General features: G+C 37.3%; 1 protein-coding gene across 1 annotated transcript; it reads left to right on the forward strand.

The window, feature by feature from the left end:
• Window positions 1–1217: 1217 nt before the first annotated feature.
• LOC131606863 (uncharacterized) lies at window positions 1218–4655 on the forward strand (the record flags this gene model as incomplete). Its single annotated transcript, XM_058878965.1, has 1 exon — window positions 1218–4655. A coding segment is annotated over one exon (3438 nt), but the record flags the coding sequence as incomplete, so codon positions are not given.
• Between the last annotated feature and the right edge of the window lie 15909 nt (window positions 4656–20564).

Consider the following 20564-nt stretch of genomic DNA (forward strand, 5'->3'; position numbering starts at 1 on the left):
CCAACATTCTCAAACTGCACCAAGAAGGATGAAACCCTTCGTCCGATCAAAGAAACATTCATTAGTGGAGGATTCCTTAACCCAATTCCTCAAGAGGTTAATGTCCTTATCGAAGAATGCATCGAAGAAGGTCTACCGATCCTGAAGAAGAATGGAAATGTTATCTCAATGACTCGGGATACATATCTCAGGAAGAACCATATCCTCCTTCAGAGAAAACCAAAGGCAAAGAAACTGAGCCTGTTCCTGCAGAAATCTGGGACACCTTGGGACAACCAAGTGGAAAATTTGATTATATGGTGAAATACACTGCACCTGAAAGTTACAAGATTGCGATTGAGGATATCCAACCAACTGGATGGGGAGATTCCTTTGAATATAATAGTCAACCAGAAGAGGCTTATCAGCCCTGTCAATTTTCTCAGCAGCCTGAAATTACTGAAGATTTCAGCTTCAATGCATCTGCCAAGGTTCATAATCCTGAAGATGGTTATTATCACATAAATGCCATTTTTGAAGATGAAGGGGAAGATGGTCCCGCAACTGACTCAGAAAGTGTCGCTGACAATGAGTCTCTTCATCCTGAAGACTGGGAAATACATCCTGAAAATTCTGAAGATTGTGACTCGTCTTATGCTCTTCAAGAAGTAGAAGAAGACCGTTTCAACTCTACAAAGAACAAGGTTGACAAACCAGGACCTTCAAATCCTGCTCGACCAGCGGTCAATGTCAATACTGAAGATAATTCTGAGGAGAATTTTCCTGAATACATAATACACAGAGGAGTTCGTTGCTACTGGAAAGCTGTCGACGTTCCGAATGTTGTTCGCCGCTCAAAGTAATCACCTCGCTGTTATTTTGACCTCCTGCCTTGCCCAAAGCAGAGAGATGTTTTATAGGGCTTTGCTTTTAAATGTTCCGCCCAAATAACTTTGTGTATAGGGCTTTGTTTTAAAAGTTTCCCTCTTTGTCCTGCCCAAGACAAATGAGTTTGTGTTTAGGGCTTTGTTTCAAAAATGAATCATAAATAAAGTGTCATTTTGAATTCCCTACATTATATGTTTTATTTTTGCTTTTTTCTGGAAATGGTAATCCTAAAAAACCAAAAAAAAAAAAAAAAAAAAAAAACTTTTTCAAAAAAAATCTGCATACACTCTTGCATTCATAAATTTTCTGAAATAAATATAAATCACATGTGCAGATTTACTATTGATAAACCCATTGAATGCAATAACCCTATGCCCTCTCCCAACTTTGAGTTTCCTGTGTTCGAAGCCGAAGAAGAGGAAGAAGAGGAGATCCCGGACGAGATCTCTCGATTACTTAAGCACGAGGAAAGAGCCATTCTGCCTCACAAAGAGCCTTTAGAAAAGATCAACTTGGGTTCTGAAGAAGACAAAAAAGAAGTGACCATTGGATCGCTGCTTGATGCTGATATCAAGAGTAAGTTGACAGACCTTCTCAAAGAATATGTTGACGTGTTTGCCTGGTCCTACCAAGACATGCCTGGGTTGGATACCAATATTGTTCAGCATTACTTGCCATTGAAGCCAGAATGTCCGCCAGTTAAGCAGAAATTGCGAAGGACTCACCCTGATATGGCTAACAAGATCAAAGTGGAAGTTCAAAAACAGCTCGACGCAGGTTTTCTTGTCACCTCCGAGTATCCTCAATGGTTGGCCAACATAGTGCCAGTTCCGAAGAAAGATGGCAAAGTCAGAATGTGTGTTGACTACCGTGACTTGAACAAGGCCAGTCCAAAAGATGACTTTCCATTACCACATATCGACATGCTGGTTGATAACACCGCTAAGTTCAACGTCTTTTCCTTCATGGACGGGTTCTCCGGTTATAATCAGATCAAGATGGCTCCTGAAGACATGGAGAAGACATCTTTCATCACCCCATGGGGTACCTTTTGCTACAAAGTGATGCCGTTTGGATTAAAGAATGCAGGCGCAACTTACCAAAGGGCAATGACTACTCTCTTTCATGACATGATGCATAAAGAAATTGAAGTTTATGTGGACGACATGATAGCCAAGTCCAGCACAGAAGAAGAACATATTGAATACCTTTTGAAGTTGTTTCAACGACTAAGGAAATATCAGCTTCGCTTGAATCCTAACAAATGTACTTTTGGGGTTAGATCTGGAAAACTCTTGGGTTTCATTGTCAGCCAAAGAGGTATTGAAGTAGATCCCGACAAAGTCAGAGCTATTCAAGAGATGCCTGCACCAAAAACTGAAAAGCAAGTAAGAGGATTTCTCGGACGATTGAACTATATCTCCAGATTTATCTCTCAAATGACTGCTACTTGTGGGCCAATTTTCAAGCTTCTCCGCAAAGATCAAGGGGTTGTATGGACTGAAGATTGCCAGAAAGCGTTTGACAGTATCAAAGAGTACCTGTTAGAACCACCAATATTGATTCCTCCAGTTGAAGGAAGACCACTAATCATGTACCTTACTGTGTTGGAAGAATCCATGGGTTGTATGCTTGGACAACAAGATGAAACCGGTAAGAAGGAGCATGCCATCTATTACTTGAGTAAGAAATTCACAGACTGTGAGTCTCGTTACTCCATGCTCGAAAAAACATGTTGTGCTTTGGCTTGGGCTTCAAAACGTCTCCGCCAATACATGATCAACAATACTACTTGGTTAATCTCCAAAATGGATCCGATCAAGTATGTCTTTGAAAAGCCTGCCTTAACAGGAAGGATTGCCCGATGGCAAATGCTGTTATCCGAATATGACATTGAATACCGTGCTCAAAAAGCGGTCAAAGGAAGCATTCTCGCCGATCACTTGGCGCATCAACCAATTAATGAATATCAATCTCTCAAGTTTGACTTTCCTGATGAAGATGTCTTGTACTTGAAGATGAAAGATTGTGACGAACCGTTACCTGAAGAAGGTCCTGAGCCTGGATCAAGATGGGGCCTAATTTTTGATGGAGCAGTAAACGCTTTTGGCAATGGAATTGGGGCAATCATCATCACTCCCAAGGGTACTCATATCCCATTCTCCGCCAGATTGCTATTTGATTGTACCAACAACATCGCAGAATATGAAGCTTGTATCATGGGTCTCGAAGAAGCCATTGACTTAAGGATCAAGATCCTCGACATATATGGAGATTCAGCCCTCGTGATCAACCAAATCAAAGACAAATGGGAAACTTACCACCCTGGCTTGATTCCTTACAGAGATTATGCAAGACGTCTGTTGACTTTCTTCAACAAGGTTGAATTGCATCATATACCTCGAGATCAGAATCGAATGGCAGACGCCTTGGCTACTCTATCTTCCATGTTCAAAGTCAATCACTGGAATGATGTGCCTAAAGTCAGAATCACGCGCCTTGAAAGGCCCGCCTATGTGTTTGCAACTGAAGCAGTCATCGATGATAAACCGTGGTTCCACGACATCAAACGCTTCCTTCAAACTCAAGAGTACCCGCTTGGGGCATCAAACAAAGATAAGAAAACTCTAAGGAGACTTTCTGGCAGTTTCTTCCTGAACGGAGATGTGCTATACAAAAGAAACTTCGACATGGTTTTGCTCAGATGCGTGGATAGACACGAAGCAGACATGTTAATGCATGAAGTGCATGAAGGGTCCTTTGGAACTCATTCAAATGGGCATGCAATGTCCAAAAAGATCTTAAGAGCAGGATACTATTGGTTGACAATGGAATCAGACTGTTACAAACACGTGAAGAGATGTCACAAGTGCCAGATCTACGCAGATAAGATCCATGTGCCACCGACTCTACTCAACGTTCTCTCATCTCCATGGCCTTTTTCCATGTGGGGTATCGACATGATTGGAATGATCGAACCGAAAGCTTCAAACGGTCATCGTTTCATCTTGGTAGCCATTGATTACTTCACCAAATGGGTCGAAGCAGCATCTTACGCCAATGTTACAAGACAAGTGGTTGTGAGGTTTATCAAGAATAACATCATTTGCCGATATGGTGTTCCCAGCAAGATCATTACTGACAATGGTTCAAACTTGAACAACAAGATGATGAAAGAATTGTGTGAGGAATTCAAGATTGAGCATCATAACTCTTCTCCTTACAGACCAAAAATGAACGGCGCCGTTGAAGCTGCCAACAAGAACATTAAGAAGATCGTCCAGAAAATGGTCGTCACTTACAAAGACTGGCATGAAATGCTGCCATTTGCTTTACATGGGTACCGTACTTCAGTGCGTACTTCAACAGGGGCAACTCCCTTTTCTCTAGTATACGGCATGGAAGCTGTGCTCCCCGTAGAAGTTGAAATCCCATCAATGAGAGTCCTCATGGAGACTAAGTTATCAGAGGCTGAATGGTGTCAAAGCAGATACGATCAGTTGAACTTAATCGAAGAAAAACGTATGACTGCTCTATGCCATGGACAGTTATACCAAGCAAGGATGAAACAAGCCTTCAACAAAAAGGTTCGACCTCGTGAATTTCGAGAAGGCGACCTCGTGCTTAAAAAGATCTTGTCTTTTCAACCAGATTCTAGGGGCAAATGGTCTCCTAATTATGAAGGCCCGTATGTTGTCAAAAGAACATTTTCTGGCGGCGCCATGATTCTTACAACCATGGATGGTGATGAACTCCCACATCCTGTGAATGCTGATGCAGTCAAGAAATACTTTGTCTAAAAAAGAACAAAAGAACAGCTCGGTAAGTCGAAAACCCGCAAAGGGCGACTTAGGCAAAAATGAGCGTCTCGGTGGACTGAAAACCCGAAAGGGCGGTCCAGGCAAAAATTAGAGACAATAAACAGAAAAAATTTATCCTGGTAGGTTGAAAACCTGAAAGGGCAATCTAGGCAAAAATTAGGGATTTATGACAAAGTAACTGCATCAGTCCGTATTTCGTCACCTGAGGAGTCTTTCTCATCAAAGGATCTTCAATCAAATCATCGCCAATCTGAAGCGACAAGCACAGTTAGAACTCAAAGTTGTTGGGGGGAATATTGGTTATTGCTTTCAATGTAGCCTTTTCCGCATAATTACCATTTCCAACTTTTGTAAATACTCTATGGAATCACGCCTTTAGCTGATTACCATCCTATTAAATAAATTTGAGCCTTGTGCCCATTTGTTTGCAATCTTTAATTTCTTTCAGCTTGCAAAATGACGCTTTAATTGTGTTATTCACTTTTGAAAAAAAGAAAAAAAAAGTTTTAAATGAATTTACTTTTTCTTTTTCAAAATAAAAGCGAAACCTTCCTTTGAGTTGTGAACAACAGAAGGAACATCAACAGCTATCTCCATAGGATGAATCAAAGATTATGATAGGAAAAGCTCTTCTATCCCCAGTGAAGAAGGTCTTTTATCCCCAGCATCATTCATCACCTGTGTTATCTACACCGTGTTGAAGAACATTTGCCAAGTATCTGGTTATATTGCGACATCGGTCCCTCTCCAGTATACTTCTTTGTCTGTCAGTATTATTAGCATGCATGCAACATTCATGACATTCATCATTCATACATATTTGCATCATTTATGCATTCTTGCATTTTTCAATAATCACTTGTTCAGGATATATCTATCCCAAAAAAAAAAGAAAAAGGAAGAGAAAGAAAAAGAAGAAAGAAAAGAAAAAAGAAACAAGTATGGGCGTGTCATCTCTCCAGTAGGTTGTCACCCATAAGCAGAAATAAAATCTTCTTTCTCCAGTTCCCCACTGAGATCATTCCTCGTGGAAGAAGGTTTCTTTAGTTTCTCCTCTCAAAACAAAGGAGAAAATCCCCATTCGAGTTCATTCCTCATGGGTACAAAGTCTTGTTTGACTTTTCTTTCCAATTCATTCTTGGTTAGAACCTTGTCTTTACCAAAGATTCAAATTCCGATTCCTCAAACAGAGTCGTGAAAAACAGACAATAAGCAATAGCCTCATCATCTGAGCAGCTTATTTATCTTTCAAAAGATTTTTCCTCTCTAGGAAATCAATCATGAAGACCATTTGACAACCAGGGCCTTATTACTGTTCACAAGGCTGAATATCCAGTAATTTCCCTAGCAAAGTCTCCAGAATCATTTTATCACTCGGCTGATAATTGATCATGTCTTCAAAACCACTATCACAAGGCTGGTAGTCGGTAACCTTTTGTTCTGGTTATATTATTTAACATGTCTGTCACAAGGCTGATAGTCGGTAATATTAACCGAACCTTTGAAACTCTTTTTACCTTGTCAAGTCTGTCACCATGCTGATAGTCGGTAATACAGTTTCATACCTTTCACCTTCGCATTATTAAACAAGTCTATCCTCGTGCTGATAGTCGATAATGTCGATAGGTAAGCTTTTCTTACAAAGCTATCATTCCCCGGTGAAGCATACACTTGCTTTCCCGAAAAGACAAAACGGATTCTCTTCCTAAAACAGATTGAGGCATCCTTCCCAATCTCTTTTCCCCAGCGGAGTCAGTTTGATATCCCTCGGTAAAGATATCCTTGCATCATTCGCAATTTTGGTATCTTAGGTCCAAAATTTGCGTCTTCTGATATTTAAGTCTCTTCCACCCTATCAAAACGAAGATTTTCATTCTTCATGTCTCAGGTTGAAGAAACTTAAATAGGGGCATCTGTCATACCCCAATTTTTGACCTAAGATACCACCTCATATCATCGGCATATGCATCATTTGCATCTCTAACAAATTGCATAGTTTGCGTTTGTTACTTGTGCTCAGCAGGGTTTAATCAAGAGATCACTCATCAGTGCAAGAAACAATCAATTAGGGTTTTGTTCTCCCTTCATTTCAAATGAATCATCTTCATCAACAATCAACATTTGGTCCTCAGAGATTCATTTCAACAAGCTCAAAGGCTCTGAACCAACCAGATTAGGGTTTTGACTGAAGATAGCATACTCCTGACTTTTGCTCAGGATTTGACCTAATGACTTGGGACATGATATCAAGACCCCAAGTGCATCATTTTGACCTAATCCATTGGCTCATAACATCTCCTACACAAAGATTGATCAGACAAATCCTCAGATCAGGGTTTTGAACTATCAGGGACTGAAATCAGGGATCACATTTGGGAAACCCTAAAAATCCCCAGGAAGTCAATAAAAGGTTTCCATCATCTTCAAATAATCCCTATGACAAAATCCAATGGAAATTACATCTCAATTCAAGATCTACAGTCATCAATTTCATCTGGTCGACAATTAGGGTTTTTGACCTAATTCACTGAACAACTGCCTTTTCAATCAGGACAGGGTGTCACAACTCAAACTATGATTCAATATCCTCCAATACCTCAATATGATCCATTCATACCATTCATTTGATGAGGATAGCCTGTTTCATTTGAAATCTCCAGAAGCGCGATTCGTCTGAAAAAGTCGACTGTACAAGATCACCATTGACTTTTGGGGAATTTTGGTCAACCATGACTTTTGAAGTTTTAAATCATCAATATATGATATGAGAAGTCATTTGATCAAGAAAAATCAAGAAAATCAATCAAGAATCAAAAAGTCAAAAGTTTGACTTTCATACTTAGAAAATTTTTCTAAGTGTTTTTCATGGTTTTTTCCAAACTTTGGAAGGGAATTTCTCAAAATTTCACCTACAAACTGAAAAAAACTTCCAACATGAAAGTTGTAGATTTTGATCCAATAAACAACTTTGACACATATAAATTTTTTCCATAAGATCAACCATTTAAGAGATATGGAGCTTCAAAGTTGGTACTTTTTGAAAATTTCACTTAAAACTTCATTTTCTTCAAAGTTCATGGATCTTTTTCACCCATTTCCTTAAAGGTCTTGAAGAAACTTTCAACTAGGGTTTTGAAGTGTGTAATATGAGCTTTCCAAAATGTCCAAGAGCATGAAAAAATTTGAAGTGTAGCTATGGTTTTGAATTTTGCCATTAGTGAACTTTTCACTTGAAATTTCAAGTCATTTTGCCAAAGTTATGAACCAAATTGCCAAATGGACCAAGTAATGATGCATAGAAGCAATAATTGAATGATATTTTCTGATTTGAAGATCAGAATGGAAGAGGATAGGAAGCTTGGAATTTAACCATGGTTTAGTAACTTTAACCATATGCATTTAATGTAAAAGATTCCTTTCTATCCCTTAAGCCAAATCATCAAACTTTGAAGCAACTTGCAAGAGCCTTGTATTCAGAATCCATGGCCTATAAATAGAGGTTCAAATCACTTCCAAATTCACACCAAAACCTCACAATTATAGGTTTTCTCTCTTCTTTCTTAAGTTGCAAGTTTCAAGTTTCAAAGTGAGGTAGAAATCCCAACCTCCAAACCCTTGAAGTTCTGGCCAAGGTGATGATTCCAACAACTTCTAAACATCAATTAGGAAGTGTTTGAACCACTCACACACCTCAAATTACCCCAAAACTCAGAATTGCATTTCAACCTCCATATGAACACATAATGAGCCTTATCATGCCAATTTGCATGCTAGCTCATTTATGTCCAAGTTAAACATCCAAACACATTCCATATACCATATATGAGCTATCCCAACCATCATCCATGATCTGAAACACCTCCATCTTCAAATTCGATTCATACTTGAAGCAACTGCAGATCGGGTGCCATGACCATGCTCAGATGAATTCAGCTTGTTCCAGACATCCAGACACCTTCCATAATCATCATTGAAGCTATCCAGATCATCACAAAGCATCTGTAACACCTCCAGATCAGGATTCAATTCTCAGTTGGCCGTTTTTGAAGGTAAGCTCTCTTGAACTTCAAACTCCATCATACATGCATCATAAATGAAAAATTGATTTGCCATCATGTTTCTGCATATGTATGGATCATTAGCCCTCAATCAATTGCAACTTATCATGCACATACACGATTTCAGATTGAATCATAGAATTAGGGTTCTTCACGATTTCCAGAAAATTAATGATCTTAGAGTGAAAATAAATGGAATTAAAGGACACCATCATGTTCCTCGTAAAAAACCGAGTGAGATAGACCCTTTGATTGATCAAAACAACTCAGTTTTCAGAAAATTCAAAATCAAGTTAGGGATGTGTTCTTGGCGCCATTTTTTGTTCAGAAATTCAAATGGTTCGTTTTAAAATATAATTAAATGGAAGCGTGTTATTTACAAGCTGCGCGCGCAGCTCAGTTGGCAAGTGTTTTGGTTGGTAACCTCCAGGTCGTGGGTTCAAACCCTTGTGAGACCAAACCCTCTTTTTTAACACTATTTTCTTTCATTTTCTTTTACAACTTCAATTAATTAATTAACACATCAAATTAATTCATTTTTCATTCATTTTTTGTACACTCTTTTTTTAACACATATATTTTATGAATATCAAAAAAAATCACAAAAAAAGATTTATTTAATATGCTTTTAATTAGGTTTAAAATGATACATTTTTAAGTGTTTTTAAATATTTTAAATATTGTTTTTTCATTTAATTTTCAAACCTAATCACTTGTAAATAGTTTTGTGATCAAACCCTAATCACTTAGGTCTTAATTAAGCATTAAAATTTGATTTTAACTTAATTAAGTTGACTTTTGTCAAATTCAATTTGTTTTAAAACAAACGATTATTCTTTTCAAAACAATAAACCATTTCTTTTTGAAATTATTTGATTAAATCTTTTTAATTGATCAATTGATTTTCAAAACGATGTGGGGCCTCTCGAATATTAGAGAGTATAAGACCCACTCCTTTTCCTTTTTTCTACAGTTTTTCTTTGTACAGAAAACTCTTTCAAAACAATAACTTTCAAACAGTTTTTCAAACCTCGCGTCTGTAAATAAACAATCAACCATGTTTTATAAAATACCACGGGCCTCCATGTAGGTATAAGTCCCAAGCCCCTTTTGTACATACCCATTCCTGTACATGAAATTAGGTATTTCATTGTACACAAACATTTTTTTGTACATATCTCAATCTGTTTTTTTTTTTTTTTTTAAATTTGAATAACAAACCAAAAATGAAGGTTTCTTTAAATCTTCCCAAAAATATACCATGGGCCTCCATGTAGGTATAAGTCCCGAGCCCCTTTGTAAATACCTGTTTACATAGCTTTGAATAAACTCAAAGGGACCTCTCCCCGAGTATGAGTCCCGAGCCCCCGTGTATACAAATGGATCATGCTTACAGGTATATTTCCTTCATAAACTCCATTATATACACACACTTTGTCATATATGTATAACTGTTCATATTTGTGCATGTACTTGTTCATATTTGTTCGTACTTGTTCATACTTGTGATTGTGTTATATATGCTTGTTCAACTTAGTACAACACTAGGTTCCCCATAGCCTCCTTTTGGGCTTCGTGCAAAGAATCTCCCTTAGTTTAGGTTAGGACATAGAGTATGGTTTCCCGGTGAAATCGCTCTAAGAGCTCAAACCAACTATACCATGCCTCCCCTTGGGCTTTGTACAAACGAGTGACCCTCCCATAGCCTCCTCTTGGGCTTACAATGCAAGGACCCTGGATTGTCCCTCCCATAGCCTCCTCTTGGGCTTACAATGCAAGGACCCTCGGATAGCCTCCTCTTGGGCTTCGTACAAGGACCCACGGGCTTCTTATAAGCATCCCAAATATCCAAAACAAATACCCTAGAGATTAGACATTTTTCATATCTATGCTAGGAGTATCTCTTCTATATCATCACAAACAATCAATCAACTTAACTTTTTTGCCACAAGGCTGGCTAATCAATCAAACCTTTTTGCCACCATACTGGCTGATTAATCAAAGTTTTTGTCACAAGGCTGACTTCATTGAAACTTTTGCCACAAGGCTGGCTGATTAATCAAAACTTTTTGTCACAAGGCTGACTTCATTGAAAGTTTTTGCCACAAGGCTGGTTAAACAACAAAAACATCTTTATCATTCTAAGCACCCTAAGTGGCATGGCCCAGGGCTTATAATGAAAAGATTTTCAAACAAAAAACAAACAGATGTATGTGATGATATAGATTAGATACATCTAGCATTTAGACGACATTTGTCTATTTTCCTTTGCTTCCACTAGCATAAGTGGGAACTACGATTGCTCTGACTTTCTCAACATCCCTTTGAGAATACGTAGGCACAAGGTCGATCCTCGGCGAGCAAAACAAAACAAAAAAAAACCATTCAAACCTTAGCACCCGTAGACCCCGAGCTACAGATGCTCTGATTCCCTCTAAGGGATATGTATGCAGAGGATCGCGATGATCTTTGCGAGCATAATCAAACAAACACCTTAGGTCCCACCTATTTCACAAGAACCTCTCAATAACATGGAATGAAAAACAAAGCAAAGAAACCTATAGAGTACTATAGATACGTTGGGTGCTAATACCTTCCCTTCGTATAACCAACCCTCTTACCCAAGATCTCTCCCCCCACTTTTAGGTTATTGCAGCTTTTTTTCCTTTTCCTCTTTTGGAAACAATAAAAAGTTTGGTCGATACAAAAGAAAAATCATTTTTTTATGAGCACTCGAGCCCAAAGAAGGCATCAGGTGTCTCATCCCACAAAAAGAGGAACAAAACGATTTTTCGCCCGCGACATTTGGCAAGAAGAATCGTTTTCTTCAAACCAGAGCTCATCTTTGGAAAGTAAGCATTCTAACATCTCAAGGGAGGTCATTTGAGGTGATCCAAGCACCTGGATCACTTCTGTAAGGGGAGGAACACCATTGTTGCTCTCACTTTGGAGCAGTTGCAGTTGGAGGTCCATAGTGCAATTCAGAAGGTTTCCAATCAAGCTAAGCATCCAAGCATGTTCCATAGGAGGTAGTGAAGCTGTTCAGATGGCTGCAGCTCATCTGTAACTCAAGAATCATCACCCTCCATGTTCACTTGAAGCTCAAATCGAGGGAGGTCCATAGAACAATTCAGGAGGATTGAGGTTACAACAAGCATTCAGTTAGCATCACTGAACCACAAGGAAGCTTTTGGGATCATTCATACAAGCCCAGGTGCTCTCTATCATCCTCACGACCTCCATTTTCAGAGGTAAGTTTCTGAACTCCACCTCTTTAATTTAAGCACTCTTTGTGATAAAGCTCGATTCTATCTTGTTAAGCATCATCAGAGGATTGAAAACCCTCTATCATCATTCATTTATCTTTCAGTATAGTCATTTAATTTGATTTTCAAAATTTAGGGTTCTTCACGATTTCTGGTAAATTAGTTAGATATAGTTGATATAAATTTATGTTAGTTACATATTTAGAATCGTGAGTGAACTTAGAATAAGTTTCATCTTTACATCTTTGCAAATGGTTGAGAAATGAGCAAGTTCATAAATTCAAAATCTGAGAACTTGAGGTTGAAGATGACAATGGTGGTGGCGCGCAAATTTCAAATTCAGGGTTGAGTTTATTTTATTTTGAATGATACCTGTTTCATAAACGACTAAAACGTGATAGCCCAGTGGTAAAGAGTGTTTGTGTGTTGCGCGTGCCCAAGGTCTGGGGTTCGAATCCCCCTCGCCCCAGACCTTTTGATTTTATTTTCTTTTTGCTTCTATACACTTGAATAACATATGAGTTGCAAAGGAGTCAGTTTACTATCACCATGCGCGCGCTGGCCCAGTGGTTTGGTTTTGGGTGTGTGACTTGGAGGGCGTGAGTTCAATCCCTCTAGGTGACAAAACCTTATTTTTATCACTTTTCCCATTTGATTTCTTCACAACTTTACACAATTAATTAACCTATCAAATTAAATCATTTTCACTTCATTTTTCACACACTTGTTATTTAATATATCTATTTTATGAATAATCAAAAAAATCATAAAAATATTATTTATTTCATATATTTTTATTAGGTTTAAAATAGTATGTTTTAAGTGTTTTCTTAAATACTTTAAATGCATATATTCATTTTGTTTTAACCTAATTATTTTTGTGAATAAAGTTTATGATAAAACCCTAATTATTTAGGTCTTAATTAGGCATAGATCTTTTTTTCTTTACCTTAATTAAGTTGACTTTCTGTCAATTTTTAAAACTGTTTTCAATCTCCGAATAAATCGAATAATTAAGGTTTTCAAACAACAAAACCTTATATTATTTCAAATCATTTTCAAAACTAATTTTACACCAGTACTATAAAGTACTGGGCCTCTAATAGAGTGTAAGTCCCAAACACCTTCTCTTCTTAGCTTGTTTTCAAAACTGTATTTTCAAAATCTTCTTTCTGTTTTCAAAACATTCTTCTGGTATTTGAAGGGCATTATTCCCGGTGAAACTCTTCAGATACCTATGTGACCTTTGTCCATCTTCACTTCTTCTGTTTTCAAAAACCATTAACTGTTTATCATATATATATTCAACTGTTATCCATCAATTGCTGGTAAAGCTTTGTACATACTTCTTCAAAGGCCTCCACTCCATCCAGGTTAGGCTTTACAAGCTTTCAATTTACAGTCTTTATTTAAATTACTGTCAAATATAAATTGTGCATATATATTAGTTTAGAACTACGTTTGAGTATAAACCTTAGGACAGTTAAACTATATATATATATTATAGGAATATGACCTAGGATTGAGAGTGTCTTCCCGGTGAAGGCTCTTTCCTAATTAGAGATCTGTAGTTCAAACCCCCAAGATGAATTATTCCCGGTGAAACATCTTGGCAAAAACCTTAGAATCCAAAAAAAGGACACATCCACCCAAAGAGGAATTATTCCCGGTGAAACCTCTTACCCATTTGCTTAGAGCCAAAATAAGTTCAAAACTACATAGCTTTCTCTTGTGCTATAACAAGGACCCTCGATTAGCCTCCTCTTGGGCTTTGTACAAGGACCCACAGGCTTCTTAAAAGCATTTCCAGCTTCCTCTTGAGCTTGTATACAAGGACCCATCAGGTTTCTTATAAACATAGGAACAGGTCTTTAGTCACCTTTTAGCCTACCCTGGTGAGTTTTCTTCCAATTTAAACCAGACTTTTAACAAGCCAAGTTTGTCTCAATTTTGCATTGAGTACACCTTTTGGAATGAGAGACATGGACAGTCTCTGTCACCCTTATCTTCATCAATCTTCCTTAGCAGAGTCTAGGATCCATATTTACTTATCCTCAGCATGAGTCAGCCTTTATCTTGGGCTTTAAACAAGAAGTCTCCACTAGATAATCTTTCTGCCATTCACCAAAAGAGTCAAAACCCCTGGAAAGGGTTAGCCTCCAAATCAATCCATCATTTCAATAAAAACCCCTGGAAAGGGTTAGCCTCCAAAGTCAATTAATCAAAAAGAGTCACAACCCCTGGAAAGGGTTAGCCTCCAAAGTCAATTAATCAAAAATAGTCACAACCCCTGGAAAGGGTTAGCCTCCAAAGTCAATTAATCAAAAAGAGTCACGACCCTTGGAAAGGGTCAGCCTCCAAAAAACATGATAAAGTCAGTCTTTTAACAGACAATTTCTCCAGCTGAGTCAAAACCCCTGGAAAGGGTTAGCCTCCAAAATCAGTCTTTCAAAAAATCAAAGATTCATTCTCTTAGGAGATAATCTCCCCAAATAGAGTCTCCCTAAGTAGAGTCAGCCTCAATTCTGGGCTTCGTACAGAACACCAAAAAATCCTTAGTTTAAATACTCCCCAGTAGAGTTATCATTTCAATAAATCAATAAAATCAATCAAAAAGCCTCAAGCTTGGGCCTCATTCAAGCCAGCTAAAGTCAAATCTTTCATATAGTAAATAGACATAGCTTATCTCTATAGAGAGATATTTTTACTACTCTACCACATTCAAACAAACAAACATTTCAATTTCAATTTCATTCAAAGTCTCCCATTTAGGACTCTGAAAGACATGCTCTGGCACATCCCCAGACTTGTACACTTTCCCTAATTTGGATGAGCATCTTTCTTTCATTTTAGAGGCACGATGGCTGTCATACTTGATCAACCAAGTAGACTCCCCTCTTAATGAAACATCATTTTTTTTTTAGCTTTTCTGTCACTTTTAAATGTTTGTGGTAGAATAGTACAAATACCTCTCTGTAAAGATGATTTCATGTCTCTTTACTGTAAACAGAGATTTAATTCCAAGCTTCAACCTTGAGCTTCAAGCAAGGCACCAAAAACAAGTAATTTCCCTAGTTAGTTCCCCGAACTACATTAAGCTCTGACTTCCACTAGGGATATGTAGGCATGAGGTTCACAAGGAATCTCAGCGAGCTAATAAAATACCAAAAATAGTCAGTCTGTCTATCTGTCTGTCTTTCTTTAATAAATTCAATTCTCTCTCCTAACACAAAGGAGAAACTTTCCCAATCATTAGCAGCAAACACAATCACAATGACACAGAGAAGGTTCCTGTAGAGTACTACAGATATGTAGGGTGTTTAAACACTTCCGTATGTATAACCGACCCCCCGGACTCCAGAATTTATAGTCTAGGTGAAATCCCCACACTTAGCAAACTCCTAGGGTTTAGTTGAGATCTTTTTTTCCCTTTCCTACTCGTAGGACCAATAAGAAAGTTCGTGTGATATCGTAGGAAGAACTGAAATAAAATTCATCCCGCCACGGGCGCATTCTCCTTCCAAATTTCGCGTGAAGGGTCTAGCGTGCCGTCCTCCCAAGTGAAACGGGGAGGTAAAGAAAACGACACCACAAGAAGGATATAACAGAATTTGAGTATTCTTGTTTGATTTTTCAGAAGTCAAAGATTAAACATCAGAAACCGTCTGGTTTGATGCAGCCGTGTTCCATTCTCGTGTGGAAGTGGGATAGCATTTCTATGGATTTTGTTTGAGGTTGGGCGAGAACATCGAGTAGTTGTGAGGAGATTTGGGTCATTGTGGATAGATTGACGAAATCTACTCACTTCATTCAACGTGGATGGATTATTCGATGGGGAGACTTGCAAAGTTGTATATCGAAAAGATTGTGAGTTTGCATGGTATTCCATCCAGGATTGTTTCAGATAGAGATCCAAGATTTACTTCTAGATTTTGGGAAGGTTTGCAAAGTGCTTTGGGTACTAATTTGCGTTTGAGTTCGGCTTATCATCCGCAAACTGATGGACAGACTGAGAGGACAACTCAATCGCTTGAGGATCTTTTGAGGGCTTGTGTTTTGGAACAAGGAGGAGCTTGGGTTAGTTATTTGTCGTTGATTGAGTTCACATATAATAACAGTTTCCATTCTAGTATTGGTATGGCTCCGTTTGAAGCTTTGTATGGTCGAAGGTGTAGAACTTCTTTAGGTTGGCATGAATCTTGAGAGAGTGTAGTGGTTGGACCTGAGATCGTTCAAGAGACTACTGATAAGATTAAGTTAATTAGAGAGAAGATGAAGACTTCTCAAAGTCACCAGAAGAGTTACCCTGATAAAAGGAGAAAGGCACTTGAGTTTAAGAAGGATGACCATGTGTTTTTTAGAGTTACTCCGGTAACCGGTGTTGGTAGGGCTTTAAAACCGCGTAATTTGACGCCGCGTTTTATTGGTCCGTATTGGATTATCGAGAGAGTGGGTGAGGTGGCATATCGAATTGTGTTACCGCAGTCACTTGCTAATCTTCATGATGTGTTTCACGTGTCTCAATTGAGGAAATACATTGCGGATCCTTCCCATGTTTTCCAATTAGATGATGTCGAGGTTAGAGATAATTTAACCATGGAGACGTTTCCTATGATGATAGAGGATAGAGAAGTGAAACAACTCTGAGGTAAAGAGATCGTTTTGGTTAAGGTTGTTCGGAGTGGACCGACTGGAGGAAATGTGACGTGGGAGCTTGAGAACAAGATGAAGAATTCTTATCTCGATTTGTTTACTTGAGGTAAATTTTTGAGGACGAAAATCTTTTAAGTGGGGGAGAATGGTAACGACCCAATTTTATTTTTCGTATTTATTTATTAGGTGTTTTATTTTATTAATTATTGTTTGCGTGCTAATTAATTTATTGTTTTGTTTTATGATTATTTGAATATGTGCGATATTTGAATAATTGAATCGATATGTTAAGACTATTAAATAGTTAATGAGCCTAATTAAATAGAATATAGAATTTAGTGAGTTAATCCCCATATGACAAAATAGAGTTAGTGAGAGTATTATGAGGAAAAACCTAGATTTAGAAGAGATAGAAAAGAAAATGAGGCAAGAAAGAAGAGAAGAGAAAGAGAGGACAAGATTCTTGAAGAGGGAGGACTAGAGATTCAAGGTAAGGGTTAAAATCCAAATGATTATGGGTAGTATGATTAGGTAATATTGTGGGTAATGACATGCTATGTGTATAATCTTCATTCTCTCAATTTCATATGTTAGGGTTTTGTAGATTTGTGAGATTTTGTGGATCAAAAACATGTTTAATAATATCATAATGTGAACCCATGAGTAGTAACATGTTAGGAACCTGATATATGTGTCAAAATTCTGTTTGGAATGAAATTTTGGTTGGATTGGAATGAAATCCGTATGTTGTCAAAAATGGGTTATCTTCTGCATAATTTTCACAGTCGTGTCGCGAGAAGTCTTGTCTGGGCCGCACGAAACTCTCTTACTTGACATCGCGTTGCGGAGGAGGCGTGAAGCGCCGACAGTCTGTTATGAAAATTTTGTGATTTTGATTCTTTGCTTGGGGGTCCGTATACTTATGATTTTAGAAGAGTTTCCAAGTATTTTAATAATTTATTCAATGATGTTTGGATAGGTTTTGGATTGAATTTATACATGTACAAACGCTTGAAAAATGTATGTTTTATGATATGAATTGATGAATAATGATGCAATACATGTATGCTATGCTTGAATACATGTGATTGAATTATTGTGTGCTATTTAGTGTATTGGTTTAGATTGAAATTATATTGTGTAATATTGTGCAATGTTGGAAGAGATGTGATTACATAGTTTAAGAGGTTAAGAATCATCTTATTTGCATAAGTCTTGTTTGTTGCACACTTACACTAGCACGATTCTTTGAAAGAGGCAATGTCGGGTAGTCTCGTGGAGATTATTTGCTTGTCCCAAACTTAACGGGTATGGGGTTTGAAAGCTTAACTAGTATGGGGGCTCACTACGCCGTACAAGTCCTATTACAGCGCTTATTTTGGTCTTTTAGAGCGCTTAAAAGCGTTGCCATAGCCAGCGCTGCCGTAGGTAAAGACAGCGCTTTTTGGTACCCCAAAAGCGTTTTCGTAGCATCCACTTTAGCAGCGCTTTTTCCAGAAAAGCGCTCTCGTAGCATCCCTTTTAGCAGTTCTTTTTTCAGAAAAGCACTCTCGTAGCATCCCCTATAGCAGCGCTTTTTCTAGAAAAGCGCTCTCGTAGTCTCCCCTATAGCAGCGCTTTTATCCAGAAAAGCGCTCTCGTAGCATCCCTTATAGCAGTGTTTATTTCAGAAAACGCTTTCGTAGGTTGCACTTTTTTTATCTTTTATGTTTTTCTTATCTTAGGCAGCGCTTTTAGTTATAAAGTGCTTTCGTAGGTAGGCCTTTAAGAGCGTGTTTGAAAGCGCTGTCGTTGCTAAACGCAGTATTTTAAAGTGCAACTTATAATTTAAGCCTCCCAGTTCGACCTGTAATTTATATTTATTTTCAACCTGTAATATTTTCAACCTGTAATATATTTTTAACTTGTAATATTTTCAACCTATATTTATTTTCGACCTGTAATATATTTTTAACCTGTAATATTTTCAACCTTAAGTAGGACATTATATACCAATATAATACCATTATAATCCAAAATAATATATATACACTATTATAGTTCAATTCACATGTAACTAACTCATCTCAAACAAACTAAATCAGATACATATAACTAACTCATCTCTAACAATAACTAAATCAGAATATAAGCCCGAAATGTAAGAAATCGACGAGCGCACGGTCCTGGTCCTGCAAAGTGTGAACAAAACAACACGGTCAATTAAACTAACTTTTCTCAAACACAATTAACGGCTCCAACATCTATACTTCAAATTTTCCAAGAAAACAAATTGTCATTCAGTAACATCAATAATATTATTATCAACAATTTCATGTGATTTGCAGCTTAATCCACCAATGTAATGTGTCATCAATCCAGTCTCAAATCAAACTATCAGCACCACTTAACAACAACAAAAAAAATTTTATTCATATAACAACGTCATCATCGTCAATTAATACTAAGCAAAATGAACCAACATCCACCAAAGAAACTCAAACACAAAGTCATTATCAAAATCCGTCACACAGTAATGTATTCATAAAACTTTTCATACAATAATGTATTCATACCTATATGAATAGTTGCTAAATATAAAATTGACAAAATTCCTCTTTGATTTCTTCCAACTTAAGTCTCGTGTAAGAAGCAGCATAGAAGTCATCAAAGTACTACATAACAAAAACATAATATGAATGATTTAGTTAAATGTAATAAATTATAAGAAATTATCCTAAGTTATAAATCCATACCGTGATTGGAATCTCTAATTGATTCGTTTGAAGGATTTCTTTCAAAAACCTCAAAATAAAGTATCTGCAATCATAACTATTTCACTGTTGCGGACACTACATAGAAAAACAAATTAGATTTTATAGTTGTCTTGTTTTATCAAGTAGCATAACTATTATAAGCAAAATTGTGAAAATTAATGTACCTGCACTTTGATCCAAGTAATGTTGTTTGATTTAGTCCGGGATACCTGTGCGTCTCGTTGACTTCGGAACACTTGTATTGGTCTAACAAAAATATAAAATCATATATTTAGATCAATGTCACAAATAATTAAATATATAAATATACACGAATATTTAGAACGATCTCACTTACCTATCAATCATTGACTTCATAGCCGGATAATTGGTCCACTCACCATCTACCGAATTCTGAAAATATACCACTTCTTTTATAAGGTTGATAGCAAGCAACAACCAGTGTGCTCTATAAATTAAAACAAAAGTTTATATGAAAATTTTGCTACGCAAAAGAAACAAAGATTATATGAACCAAGAATGAAAAACTAACCCTACTGGTCGAGTATTTTACGCCCAAAGAAACAGGATTTCTGTATTGCCGGTGGTCAAGAATCTATCGACTAAGCTCTGTCTAACTGAATCTGGTTCCGTAGCAATTGTCTGTCTGTTTGACAATTCAGTCCCGCGCAACACTTTGTTATACAACAACCTTAAATAAAACATTATAAACATTAGATTATTTTCATTGAAATGTGTAAATAAACTGTTCAACTAATTAGATAATATATTCATCGGATTACCGGATGTATGAGGGAATATTACCGACGCCTAATTGGTCATGCGTAAAAATCTCATGCATGTCATCTAGTGCAACATTTTCGAGGAATTCAATACCAAAGACAGCTTCATCCATATTAATTTCACGGAAAGCACATGTCGTCAAATCTGAAATATCAACAAGTGTTCCGAGCGTCTGCCGGTATCGAGGCACAAAAACACCTCTTTTTGCCCCTGGCTTCGGAGGACCCTTTTCCTTGGGTGGTACGCTACGAACTTGCCGCGACACTTGTTGTGACCCTCGAGCAGATACCTAAAAATCATATAACTTAGGTAAATTATAAAATCATGTAGTTTTAGATTCATATCATATATTAACACTTT

The sequence above is a fragment of the Vicia villosa genome, linkage group LG5 (genome assembly GCF_029867415.1).
Source record: "Vicia villosa cultivar HV-30 ecotype Madison, WI linkage group LG5, Vvil1.0, whole genome shotgun sequence".
Taxonomy (NCBI): domain Eukaryota; kingdom Viridiplantae; phylum Streptophyta; class Magnoliopsida; order Fabales; family Fabaceae; genus Vicia; species Vicia villosa.